The following is a 13,620-nucleotide window of genomic DNA, read 5'->3' as shown; positions in this document are numbered from 1 at the left end:
GAGCGCCGGCAGTCCCGGCGGGGCTCCGGCCCGAGCAGCTGTCTGGCACAGGGTCCCGCACCGCCCTGCGCGCGCGGCGCGCCCCGGGCGGCTCTCGGCTCTCCCGGCCCCTTCCCTCACGGCGCCAGCACAGTAACAGCGTGCGCTCTTATGAGAACGGATTTGGGAAAATCACCCCGGATTAACTCCCCTGCTCCCGACAGGCTGCGCTTTGCAGAAACACAAGAATCAATCCGGTCGAAAAAGATCTTTGAGGCTGAGCTAGCGCAACCTGTGAGCCAGCACCGCCGTGGTCAACCAGACCACGGCACTGAGTGCAACGTCCAGTCTTTCTTTCTTAGGACACCTCCAGGGACGGTGACTCCAGCACCTCCCTGGGCAGCCCATTCCAGCGCCTAACCACCCCTCCTGCGAAGGAGGAACCACTCCTCCTGATTCCCAGCCTTTCGATCCCTGCCCTGCACCACCCCCACCAGCTCACGAGCAAACACGGCGGGCGCCGGGCTCGGGGCGGAACGGGGAAGTTGCTGTTTAAACAAACACACGTGGAACGCGCAGCCGGGGCGGGCAGCGCTCCCGGGTCGGGCAACTCCGCGCCGGCAGCCCCGCAGGACTCCGAGACACCGGGGACAGCTCGCACCGACCCGCCGCACCCAGCCGCGTCCCCCGCTGCGCCGGGCTCAACCGGGCCCGGGCCCGGCCCCGCCGCGCCGATCCCGCCTCAGCCCCCGCCCGCCCAGCGCCTCCCCCGGGGCCGCCCCGCCCCGCCGCGCGCTCACCTTGCTCCGCGCCCGGGGACGCCCGCCCGCCCGCCGCGCCTGCGCGCCCGCGCCGCCGCGCGCCCCGCCTCCGCCGCGCAGGCGCCGCCCGCCGTCGCCGCGGCAACGGGACGCGGAGCCGGGCGGCGGCGGCGGCCGCGGGTGCCTCTCGCCATGTCCCAGATCCTGTGCGAGTGGCTCAACCGGGACGTGAAGCTCTCCCGGCGCATCGGTGAGTGGGGCCCCGCTGCGCGGGGACGGGCAGAGCCTGGCCGCGAGGGCAGTGGGGGTCAGCGGGGTCAGGGTCGGGCCGTCGTGCCAGGGGCGCCCCCGCGGCCGCCCCCCTGACGGGCCCGCCCTTCCCGCCGCCACGTGCCTCCGCAGGTACGGGTTTAGTCTTCGTGTGAAAGGCGGGGACTACAGGATTGTAGATCCGTGAGAAGACCTTCAAGACCACCCAGTCCTACCACGCATCCAGCAGTGCCCCTGTACCCCTGAGCCACCAAACCACATCACCCAGTGCCAGATCCATATACCTCCTGAACACCTCCAGGGATGGTGACTCCTTCACCTTCCTGGACAATATATTCCAATGCCTGAAAATTTTCAAGCTGAAGTTAATTCTCCTCAAGGGACAGGTGCTCTCAAGAGATGGAATGAGCTCAAACTTAAAGTGCTAATAAGGACTCTACAGAATAAAAATTAGTGTAATATGTTTGGAAAGTAGTGCTTTGTTTTGAATGCCAGCTGTTGTGCTGGCATTGGAAAAGCATTTGTTCTGCAAGGAAGGAACAAAACCCTCAGGAAAGTTAGAGACATGGGCAATCACCAGCTGTATGAAGTTTAATAAGGTGCCACATTCTGCATCAGGGATGGGGCAACCCTGATTGTGTGTGTAGACTGGGGAAGGAGATGCTGGAGAGCAGTGCCATGGAAAGCAAAGCCATGGAAAGGCACCTCGGGCTCCTGGTCAATGGTGAGCTGAACAGGAGCCAGCAGTGCCCGGGCAGCCAGGAGGGCCAGCCCTGCCCTGGGGGCATCAGGCCCAGCATCACCAGCCGGGCAAGGGAGGGGATTGTCCCGCTCTGCTCTGCACTGGGGCGGCCTCACCTCGAGTGCTGGGGGCAGCTTTGGGTGCCACAGTGTAAGAAAGACATGAAACCATTAGAGAGTGTCCAGAGGAGGGCAGTGAGGATGGTGAAGGGTCTGGATAGAAAGCCAAACAAGGAGGCCACTCGCTTTGTTCAGCCTGGACACCAGGAGACTGAGGGGAGACCTCACTGCAGCTACAACGCTACAACTCCCACATGAGGGGAAGAGGAGGGGCAGGCACTGATCTCTGCTATGTGGTGACAGTGACAGGAGCTGAGGGAATGGCCTGAAGTTGTGTCAGGGGAGGTTTAGGTTGAATATTAGGAAAAGGTTCTTCCCCAGAGGGTGTTTGGGCACAGCGACAGCTCCCCAGGGCAGTGGTCACAGCAGCAGCCAGACAGAGCTCAGGAAGTGTCTAGAAAATGCTCGCAGGCACGTCGTGTTTGACACTTGGCGTTTGCTGTGAAGGGCCAAGAGCTAGATCCAATTCTAATGGGTCCTTTCCATCTCAGTGTATTCTGTGATTCTGTGATTGAATGAAGAGGAGTACATTCATTAGGGCTAGCTTTTTTTTTCATCTGCATTTTGTGTGAAAAATCTAGTAATTATAGCTAATAGATATTTTCACAATCTCGGTGGTAATTATGACAATGTTTGCATTTTAACACTGAAAATTGGAAATTACTATGTAAAGCTGATGTTGCAAAACAACTACACAGAAAGTACATTTATTTGTGATTTTAAAGCTATTACTGTTAGATCAATCTCCTAAAATTTCTTTGAATAATTTACTAAATTTTAGATTTAATTTTGTTATAAACACGATAACAAGTTTTGTTAAAATTAACATTTGGATTCTTTTAATTATTTTATCTAAAAAACCCAAACAATCACAAAACCTCCAAACTTAGTTCCAGGATCATTTCCAGAAGAATTTTCTACTGGCTACCTCCTAGGAGAACTTCTGCACAAATATGGTCTTCAGGATGACTTCAAACAATTTTCACAGAACAGGTTAGTACATATGAGTAATATTTGCTCTCCTGTATAAAGTAACAAGTCTCTTACATAAAGTAGACAAAATATGTATTTCCGTAGCTGGGATTTGCTAATGCACTGTAGAATTTATTGGGATTTAAAATATTTTTCAGCAATTCAAAAGCTAAGTCTGTTTGAGGCATGAATTGATTTCATATTTCCAGAGAGATTGATCATATTTCTTCAAGAAAATTATGCATTTTAATTGTAACTACAAAAACATCAGGTTAAACCAGAGGTTCAAAAAGCTTGTCAAGGATGTCTTTAAGATTGAGAAAAGTGGAACTCTGCCCATGATCTGTGTACAGTAAGGAATACAGTGTTGTGTTGTGGTGGTGACCCTAACATCTTCACTAAAATGAAAATGGTGGAGAAACATTATGAAGCTTTGAGTGGAGCTCTGGCAGAAGATCATATAAGAATTTATAAGTTTACAAGTAATCTGCTGTAATGTCTATAATCAAGAGGAACTGTCAAATGGGAAGTTGAAAAATCTTGTGCAGATCTGTGAGCTTTTATACATTGATGATGCAATTCGTGAGGTTGGCTTATGCTGTGTTTTGTCAGACCATGGTACACATGTACATCAAGAGTTCCAGGCTGTACAAAATCTTCCTGTTTCTTCTGAACCTCTGCTTTTATGTTCTTTGAACTTCTCATGTAGTCACACTCTTTCTTATCCCAAGTCCCACCAGATTGTAGGAGAGCAGGTAATAAAGGCAGCCAACAAAAAGCGGTTTCACACAGCAGTTCTTGAACTCTGTTTCTAGGACTTCTAGATTTCTTAGGAATTTCTTGGATCATTAGAAAACCCCAGGTAATTCTTAGAGTACCTGCTGTTGCTGGGAAAAATAGCTTCACAAGGCTTTTATGTCTTCTAGGAAGCTCTAGCCTCTTCTGACAAATTTTCTCAATTATTCCTAGTAAAAGGGTGCTTGGAGCTCTTGTCTCCAGGTGATTAGAGAGGTGCATTTAGTGAGGATGCACTTCAGCAGGTGCAAGAAGCGGTTGGAAATTCTGTGGAGATGGTTTATGTGTCCTCAGCAAAGATGGGGATGCATGACAGGGCATGATACTCATAATCCACTGGAACAACTACTCAGAGTGTGAGAGGCCTCAACTTGAATTTCTCTCCAATAAAAGAAGTCAATTCTCCCTGTCTCAAACTTCTGTGAGGAAAAGGAAGGTGTCTGCTCCTCCTGCTGAACCACAGCTGCAGAACAGGTTCATTGCAGTGGTAGCAGGTGAACTGGTGGCACTGTGTGACAAAACATCTGAGCAGGTGAAGTTAAACCACCCCAGAGCACCAGGAAGAGCAGGTGGGAATAGCAGGGGGAGACTTTTTCCTGCAGGAGATGAAAGTGCCATCAGCTGATGTCACATGCCAGCCAGGGAGGTTTGCTGCATACCAGAGGTTCAGCCCAGAGCTGCAGAGACTTGTCCAGCCCTTGCACTAATATCCCTGCTGTTCCTCTCTGTGGACACCAAGGCTACTGCCAGAGACCTGGAGTCAAAAGCATGAGGGCCCAAGTATTTATTTTCCTCACTTCTGCTGGTGCACGGGCTTAATTAGTGGATAGGTTCCACAGGTTAACAAGTGGTTGTGCAGCTGCTGTCCACCACAGGGATTTGCTTTTCCTAGTCATAGGATCCTCTTTCGAGAGGGATTACTGCTAGGAAGAGACCGGATCCACCCATCCAAGTTGGACAAGGAACACATTGCCAACAGCCTGGCAAAATGGGCAAGGATAGCTTTTAACTAGGAGTGAGTATTGATGGAGAGGTTTAGTTTCAAACAAGAGAAGAAATGCTGGCCTAGACTGGCAAGCAAGAGGAAGGTGATGTGAATAAGAGCAGCAAAACAGTGCAGAAGGCTGCTCACCCTAATATATGCATGCAATTAAGGAGACAGGATTATGGGAAAAGCATTCACACCTTTTCTAAATTACATTTTTTTAAAAATCACACAACTGACTGTTTCTCTGAAATGCCTATATAGTAATGCATGCAGCATGGGGATCAAACAGAAGAAATTAGAGGCCTGTGAGCAGTTGCTGAGTAATCATTGCAATCACAGAAGGACAGTGGGATAGCTTCCAGGACTGGTGTGCTGCCATGGCTTTATATAGGCCTTAAGGATGGACAGGCTGGGAGGGTAGGGACGAAGAGAAACTGCCGTCTATGTGAGAGAGCAGGAAGATCCCGGACCTGCCTTAGTTGTTTTCCTGCATCAAAAAGATGGCAGAGTATGGCTTCATTTATCAGCCTCCCTCTCAGATCCTCAGATGAGTATCTGCCATGCTGAGGCTGAGATTTTTTTATGCCTTCTCTATCTTAGTCTACTAAATAAAGCTCACACTCAGAAACTTGAAACTAACAGTCTTTGAAGCTAACAGGAAGGTCTGCACCAGTTGTTTACAATCTGTGATCTGGAAAACCTCTAAGGATGAAGACTATACTACTTCTCCATGCAATTTATTTCAATATGAAATTTGTATGCATTTTTTACGTGATTGCCCTCATGGAAAAGAAGGTCTTGTCTTATATCTAGGCAGAAGGGCAGCAAGAAGGGCTTTTACAGGTATGTTCACAGCAAAAGGAAGGCTGGGGAGAATGTGGGTCTGCTAGGACATGCAAAAGACTAAGATATCCCAAGGCCCTGAGACATACAGGAAAGTCTGTAGGAAGAGAGATTCAACCATGGAGAAGGAACAGTTTAAGGAACATTTAAGTAAATTGGAAATGTGCAACTCCATGGGATCTGATGGCATATACTCACCCAGGCCATGTGACCTGGCCGATGTCATTGCTGGGCCACTCTCAGTAATCTTTGAAAGTTTGTGGTGTTGGGGGGAGTCCTTAGGACCAGGAGACTGCAACTGCTGCTCTTCTTTTCAAGGAGTGCAAGGAGGGAGAAGTAGAAATGAACAAACCAGTCAGCCTTACAGAATAAAAAGTTAAGAGCTTCTCAGTGCATGTCAGATGATTTCTGGCAAGAGGGCTCATCTTAACCTTGAATCAATGGCAGAAAAATGCTCAATACTTGTAAGCTTCAGGTCAGTGTGTAAGAAATAAAGCATCGACTGTTACAGTGAGAATAATGAGCTCCTGGACAGTTTAATCTAGAAATAATATGAATACTGTGGTACCAGAAGGTCTTCAGTTAAAATTGGGCATTTCTGTAGAATTATGCTGGATCTTGCCTGACCTCAAAAGCTGGTTGTTCCATGTGAAGGAACTATTGTGAACTCAAGCAATAGAGCAGTACAGAAAGCAGGATCTTCCGACTCCGACTGAAGTTATGGATATGTCTGATGAAATTTGATAGGCTTATTGTTATAAACTGACAATTTATTGCTATTTGGTTTTGCCCTGTGTATCTGTGGATCTTGAGTGAGTGCTTTTTCATGAGAACCTACATATAAAAAAAATATTAGCCTGCAAGCCACTATCTTAGTTTCAAATGTAAATTTCACATTCAGAACACAGACTTCGTTTTCAGCAGTGCTTTAACCTTTGTTTTTCTTGGAGAAAAAATATGTTGTAAAGGTTAGTTGATAATACAGACACTTTTTTTTTATGTTTTAACTGGTGAGAGTGTGAGTGATTGATACAGCTAATATTAGAAACTCCATTCAAACTCCTTGTGTGTTTTGTGGATGGTATAGCATTAGCTCCAATTGCAGATTAGCTTTTGCTATTAGATATACTTTGTGTGCACGCATATTAGAATTTATATAATCCAGTGTGGTCTTTGTCTTTTCAAAAAGTTATAACTGCATACTAATCAATGCAGTTACCTGTACAGCAGTACAAAACTTAAGCCAAAGTGTGTATCAAATTATTTTAAAAAATCCTCTGTGTGTTGTTTTTTTTTTCTGCTCCTGTCTTGGTATAAGTGTCATGACCATGCTTAATGCAGCAAGTTGGAATCGAAAATAAGTTTAAGTCCTGGGTTTTTTTGTTGTTGTTTTTTAATCATACAGAGGTGCAGATGCAAAAATTAACAATTTTTCTCGCCTGGAACCCACGCTTCACCTCCTTGGTGTGCAATTTAATGAGAATATGGCCCAAGACATCATGACAAGACAGCATGGGGCTGCGACAAAGCTTTTATATGAATTGTATATTGCTTTAGAAAAAAAGAGGAAGGCAAAGCTCACTGGAGTAGTCGTGGGAGCAATGAGACCTGCAGCAACTGCAAAGCTTATGTCTACTCAGAGTAGAAATCAAGAGGTAAGTAACTGTCTGTTTTGTATAAATACAAAAAGATAGCATATTTACACGTACCTTTCAAGCATGTTATGTGCTTTCCCTCTTTACTTTGTAAATCTCCTATTCAAAACCCAGTACTTAAAAGGAAAAGAAGCAAATGTTCTTTGCTGTGTCTTATGCAGTGGGTTTGCACAGCTTATCAGGAGCTCAATAGGATATTGATCTTCTGTGTTCTGTGTTTCTTTGTTTTGGTTCATTCTGTGTTACCTGCTCTGTTTTCAAGCTTTCTACAGAGTTAAAATATTATAATAAAAGCTAGTAGTAGTTCAGCAGCTGCATTTTTACTTGTTTAATGAGTACAGATTGCAGACTGCATTGCAGTCTAGGTATCAACTCAGACTAATTTCCCCTCCAGGAAACCTGTTTATAACTGTGTTCAGCTCTGTGCCACAGTGGTTTGATTCATTCTGTTGCATGTCTCTCCATGTATTTGTACTGCACTCCATTCTACAGCAACCATATGCTGAGAAATACAAAGAGAGAAAAATAAAGGGAAAAGAGAACATCTAAGAGGAAGTCAGTGTTAATGTGGTAGGTTCTGTTAAAGACTTCCTTCTTGTTTTCAGCAGTAATATTCAGTATATCCAGACCATTATTTGTTATCAGGATGAGGAGCTTTTAAGAAGGTATATATAATGAATTAAATTCATTAATAATGAATAAATTAAATATCAATGAATAAATTAAATATACCTTACCTGGGAGAAATTTCACTTTTTTTTTTCTGGCACTTTTTCTGAAAAATAGCCTTCAAACAGAAGTTTACCAACAAGTGCAAAGATAGTACCAAAAAGTCAACATATCTTTTCACCTGTAGAGGGATAGCTTTAAGGAATTGAGCAACTGAGAGTAGGTTCTGTCTTTAGATAAGTTCAGAATTTGAATAAGACATTTGGATCATATAATAGGAAGGTTGAGAAATAGAGAGAGGAATAAAGGTTGGAACGAGCCTCAGTTTATCCCCCCTGCTCCAAGCAAAGCCAGCTATAGCAGGTTCCTCAGGACCTCATTCAGTGTGGTTTTGAATATCTACGAAGCTGGAGACTTTCAGTAAAGAAATGCTTCCTTACCTCCCCTGGTCAGCATGGGACAAATCCTGAGACTGAAGTGTGGCTCTGGATGGCTGTGGGCTGTTCAGAAAGGACTGGAGGGGAACAAGAGGCTGAGGGTTTGCCCTCTACATCAAGAGGTGGATTGGATGTGAAGAGTTGTCTCTGAGGGATAGACATGAGTGGGCTGAAAGCCTGTGGATAAGAATCAGAACCCTGTGGCTGGTGTTTACTGCAGTCTCCCTGACTAACGCAGGCCTATTTGACGAAGTCTTGCTCCAGCTACAGGAGACATACTGCTTGCAGGCTCTTGTCCTGCTGAGGGTCTTCAACCAACATCTGCTGGGAAAGTAGCACAAGGCAATCCAGGAAGCTCCTGGAATGGAGGATAACTTCTTGAGACAGGTAATAGGCAGCCCTACCAGATGGGATGTGATATTGGATCTGATGGTCACCAATAAAACAAGTTAATTGGGACATCAAGACTGGAGGCAGCCTGGGCTGCAGTGATGGTGTTGGTGCATGGGTTGATGGTGTTTGAGTCCTGATGTATCAGATAAGGAGTAAAGGTAGATCCCTGAACTTCAGGAAAGCAAACTTCCAGCTCTTTAGGGAGATAGATCACCTGAGAGGCTGCCCTCAGGGACAAGGGAGGAGAACAGAGGTGGCAAATCTTTAAGCAATTCTTCCATAGTGAGCAAGACATAGCAATCCCCAGGAGCAAGAAATCAGGCAAGGAAGATGAGAGACTGGCATGGCTGAGTTGGGGAACTGCTGGGAAAACTAACACACAGGCACCTGAAGCTGGGGCGGTGAGCTGGTATGAGTACGGAGATGAAGTACCATTGTAGGGATGGAGTGATAAAGGCCAAGGCAAAGCTGGAACTGAACTTGGGAAGCAAATAAATGCAAAAAACAAAAACTAGCAGGAAGGGCTTCTACTGGTGTGTTAATCAGAAAGGAAGGTCAATAAACAATGCTGGAAAACTGGTAACAAAAAGAAGAGGAGAAGGCAGAGATACTAAACATTTTTTGCTTCATTCTTCACTTCTCAGGCCACAACCTCTTGAGTGGAGGGACAGGAGGATGGGAACTGGGGGACAGGCTCATGAAGTGGGCCCATGGAAACATGATGAGATTTACAAGGACCAAGTGCTGGTGCTGCACCTGAATAGGAACAGCCCCTGTTACCAGCCCAGGCTGGGCATGAGCAGCCCCAGAGCAGCCGTGCCCAGAAGGGCTTGGGGGTGCTGTGGGTGAGAGGCTGCACATGGCCCAGCCATGGCACTCCCAGCCCAGAGAGCCAAACGTGTCCTGGGCTGCACCCAGAGCCCCGTGGGCAGCAGGGCAGGGAGGGGATTCTGCCCCTCTGCTCTGCTCTGCTGAGACCCCCCTGGAGCACTGCATCCAGCCCTGGGCTCCCAGCACAGCAGGGACAGGCACCTGCTGGAGCCAGCACAGAGGGGGCCACCAAGATTATTAGAGTGATAGAGCACCTCTGCTATGAGGAAAAGCTGAGACAATCAGGATTGTTCAGCCTGGAAAAAAGAAGGCTTCCGAGTGACCTAATTGCAGCCTTCCAGTACCTGACATAACTGAAGGGAGCCTACAAGAAAGATGCAGAAAGACTTTTTATGGGGACATGGAATAAGAGGAAATGGGGGACTGCCTTCATACTGGAAGAAAGTAGGTGGTGGTAGTAGTAGTAGTAGTAGTAGTAGTATCTAGTAGACTAGATATTAGGAAAACTCTTTACTGTGAGGGTAGTGAGGCACTGGCAGGTTGCCCAGAAAAGTTGTGGATGACCCATCCCTGGAAGTGTTAAAGGCAAGGCTGGATGGGACTCTAAATAACCTGATCTATTTGAAGCTGTCCCTGCCCAGAGCAGGAGGCTTGGAACTAGGTGATCTTTAAAGTCCCTTCCAACCCAAACCATTCTATGATTCTATTCCACATGTCATCTTACTGGATACCAGGGACAAGAGTATAGCACCTCCCTCTGCACTTCTCCTCCAAAGGGAGCTGTACAGAGCAATGAGGTGTCCTTTTTTGTCAGCTAAACAAAGTTTGGCATCATTCAAGTTCAAATCTTTAAGTTCTTTTCTTCAGAGCTGGTCCTAATTTTCAATTTGAACATGTTTGTATGTTTTTCTGTGTACATTAACACAGAAAAACACAGTTTGAAACAATGGTCTCAAAATTACCGTATCTTAGTATGTTTACTGCTGTTTTCTGACTCTTCACTGCTGGATGTTTAACATTTGAAAACTGTAATGCCACATCAGAATGAAACGAAATCCAAGATGCTAAAAGATGAGAGCTTGTGTGCATCTTGCAGAGCAGCTGAGAGCTCAGAGCCTCCAGGAAGAGCAAAGAGCCCAAGACACTGAAAACGTGACTAGTTATTTGTATAGACTCCTGATGAAGTATTTTCTGAAGGTTATGTGTTTAGTGAATTAATTAAAACCAGTGTGAAGGCTTCCTGATTCTGTACTACATGTTCATGTCTATAGAAGAAGAAAGAAAAGGTGTGTAGGGAAATAAAGCCAATGTACTCTTATGAGACCTTAAACATGTTCCTATTTAAAAATCACTTCATGTTAAGTTGAGAGTATTTGCATATTGTCAAGCATGGAAAATATTTATAGATCTGAAGACAGAGTGTGTACATGTCACAACATTTGAGTTGTCCTTGTAAAGGTTTTGTTGTCGTTCTTCTTTTGTGATAAAAAGATGGAGCATTGTACAAAGGCAGGAGAATGACAGGAGAAGGGCATCTGTAGTGGGTTTGGCCTCAGAACATCTTGTACTTCTGTGTAGCTATTCTGATGATGTAAGGAAGGAAGAAGACATTACTTTACACATGGTAACACTCATCCAAAGCAGAGTATAGTTTATGTAGAGGACATGGCCAGGTATCAGGGTATTGAACCACACTGACGAAGTTATTGACTAATTTGATATATATTTTATGTGGCTAATGAAGGGAGAAAGTCTTGCTGTGTTTATTTAGTTGTTCTATTGTCACTACATGAACAAGAATGGCAAAAAAAAAAAAGCCTCTTCGTGTATCTGGACAAGAAAATGCAAGCAATATACAAAATATTCAAAATGGCATTTTAAAAGAAAATTTTGGAATACCTCTTATGAAGTGTTATATATTTTTAACCATCTTTGACTTCTTTGTATAAAAACTGTTTCTTCTTCTTTATTCCACCTTTACCTGCCTGCCTGTCTGGTGCACTTTAAATAAGTGTAATTTACATGTTTGTTACTTCTTGATCATCTCTGCTAGTGTTACCTAATGTGTTACCTAATGTGTTATCTAATGGTATTCTCAGTTTCTGTACCAGGAAACTGGTATTCTCCTTTTCTCTGCTATATTCAGACCTGAACCAGGTACCTTACTAGAACTAGAATTCAATGAAAGCCCTTAAAACTCTGTAAAGCGCTGCTCATCTGCTCAAGTCTGGAGCCTGATAATCTCTTCTAGTTTCTTCCTGGAAGATAATTTTTGGCTTAATTATATTTGCTTCATATCAGCATTACATAGGAAGGAGACAGAATGAAATAATGGCCAGGATTCAAACAGCTGCTATACAGATTCAAAAACAACCATCAAGACCCACCATAAAATTTTCTGAAGCCAAAAAAATCTTAAAGAAGAAAAGGGAAGCAGAGGTAATTATCATCTATACTATTTTAATGCTAATTACATTAACTCAAACACCACAATTTCTGGGAACATTTATGGTTACAAATACTGTACTTGCACCATTCAAAAGCTGCTGACTGTCGAAATGATATCAATTCAACCAGTGAAACCTGGGCTGAATATTTATACAATTATGATTTTGTAGGTTTTTTTAAGTAAGAATTGTTTTGATGTAAGAGAAATAGAGAAATGTTTTGATGTAGGAGAAATAGATAGGTAGTAATTTGATTGCCAATAGTAGCTATGAGTCTACTAGAAAGAATACATTAAATGAAAACATCAATGTTCCATTTTGATTTGTGCATGATAACAATTTGCACCATAATGTTTGAACTGTTCTATAACACACTATAACACTGTCTGCTTATTAAATGCTAGTAACAGCTGAAATTGACAATAACCTTAAATAAAACCAAGAGAGATGCAGCAATTAAAAAAAAAATTCTGCGTTATCTAGTAATTAAAAAAAATTATTCATGGATTGTAATTCAAGTTCATGGATTGTATTGTCATTAGATGTGCAACTATTATTGCTTTTTACAACTGGGCAACAGTAGCAGGTGTCTTTAAATCTGAAGTTTGGTAACCTGTAGTAAGACAGTTACTTGAATAACTATTAGGGTTACATTCAAGTTACTAAATGAGATCATATTCCAGAGTATTTTATTTCAAATCCCCATATGGTGAGAATTACATACTCTGCTAGGGCCCTATGCAAAATCAGAATTATCCTGCAGAAAGAACAGCTGCAAAATTCTAGATTTTCTGGCTGGTAGAAGCAGGTGTAGCTAGAAAAGAGGAAGAGGGGAAGGAAGTGAAAGGTGAAAGGTGGAAATCATCTTGCCTTTATTCTTGGTGTAGCTGATGCTTAAAATATTTTCAGTGTAAGCATTTCTGTTGTACTAACATGACGTAAAAGTGATTCCCTAGTACTTGTTCTGTTCAACCTGCTTTGTGAAGAGAAAGGAAACATAAAATTCTGTGTTACTTCTTCAGAACGTATACAAGGAGATAGAAAAGTTTGAGAAGTCTATGACAGGAAATGTCTCTGCAGTACATGGCCATGTGACCAACAGGTAACATTTGGATACCAAATTTTTTAAGAATAGGCAGGATCTGCTGGGTGTCTGCTATGTGGACAGCTACTTAAAGAATAATGTTTCTTTTAGTTTAAACTGTGATTATCCTTTGAGTGAATTCCACACTAGCGCTGATTTCAGGTTCAACACAGTTGCAGTGTCTTGAAGTTACCTTTAGTTAGTAGGGAGAGCTCAAGCTTCCTTCACTACTTTTTGCCATGTGTGCAGCAAGGAAAGGCTTAAAAGTAATTTCTCTGTTCATTTCAGTCATTGGGTCTGTAAGGTCAGTTACGCTTGCAGCAAGATAGGAATGGTTGTGAATTTGCATACACAGTAACACGTTCCAAAGGGAAAAGAAGTAACTTTTATCCTGAAACTTATCTGTATGTTGATTTATTTGTTCATTAATTGCCAGTAATTTTCATTCTGCCCTCCCTGGTAATATACATGCCCTACTCAGAAGATGTAACACTCTTGCATACTGCTGTGGATATTTCCATGTGTAAACTTGTGATTAATAGCTGCAAAACTACTCAGAGTGTATGGCCATATTGAGGAGTAACCCAAGTTTCTTTGGCATTCTATGAGCCATCCTAATTTCCTGTTTCTGTGGA

At 43.9% G+C, this 13,620-nt stretch overlaps 1 protein-coding gene across 1 annotated transcript in view; it reads left to right on the top strand.

Moving 5' to 3' along the window:
- Window positions 1–915: 915 nt before the first annotated feature.
- The window catches only part of SPEF2 (sperm flagellar 2), a 116,405-nt gene continuing 103,700 nt past the window's right edge, over window positions 916–13,620 (top strand). The window contains exons 1-5 of the mRNA XM_054283437.1: window positions 916–990; window positions 2,762–2,864; window positions 6,875–7,124; window positions 11,756–11,893; window positions 12,924–13,003. Coding sequence (XP_054139412.1) covers window positions 933–990; window positions 2,762–2,864; window positions 6,875–7,124; window positions 11,756–11,893; window positions 12,924–13,003 — 629 coding nt within the window. The 5' untranslated portion in view covers window positions 916–932. The remainder of the gene's footprint in view (window positions 991–2,761; window positions 2,865–6,874; window positions 7,125–11,755; window positions 11,894–12,923; window positions 13,004–13,620) is intronic.

Source organism: Melozone crissalis, unplaced genomic scaffold (genome assembly GCF_028551555.1).
Source record: "Melozone crissalis strain CALT ecotype California unplaced genomic scaffold, PUWL_Pcris_2 ptg000036l_1, whole genome shotgun sequence".
In the NCBI taxonomy this organism is placed as follows: domain Eukaryota; kingdom Metazoa; phylum Chordata; class Aves; order Passeriformes; family Passerellidae; genus Melozone; species Melozone crissalis.
The sequence above is the reverse complement of the archived record's forward strand: the minus strand, read 5'-3'. Positions and strand labels throughout refer to the sequence as shown.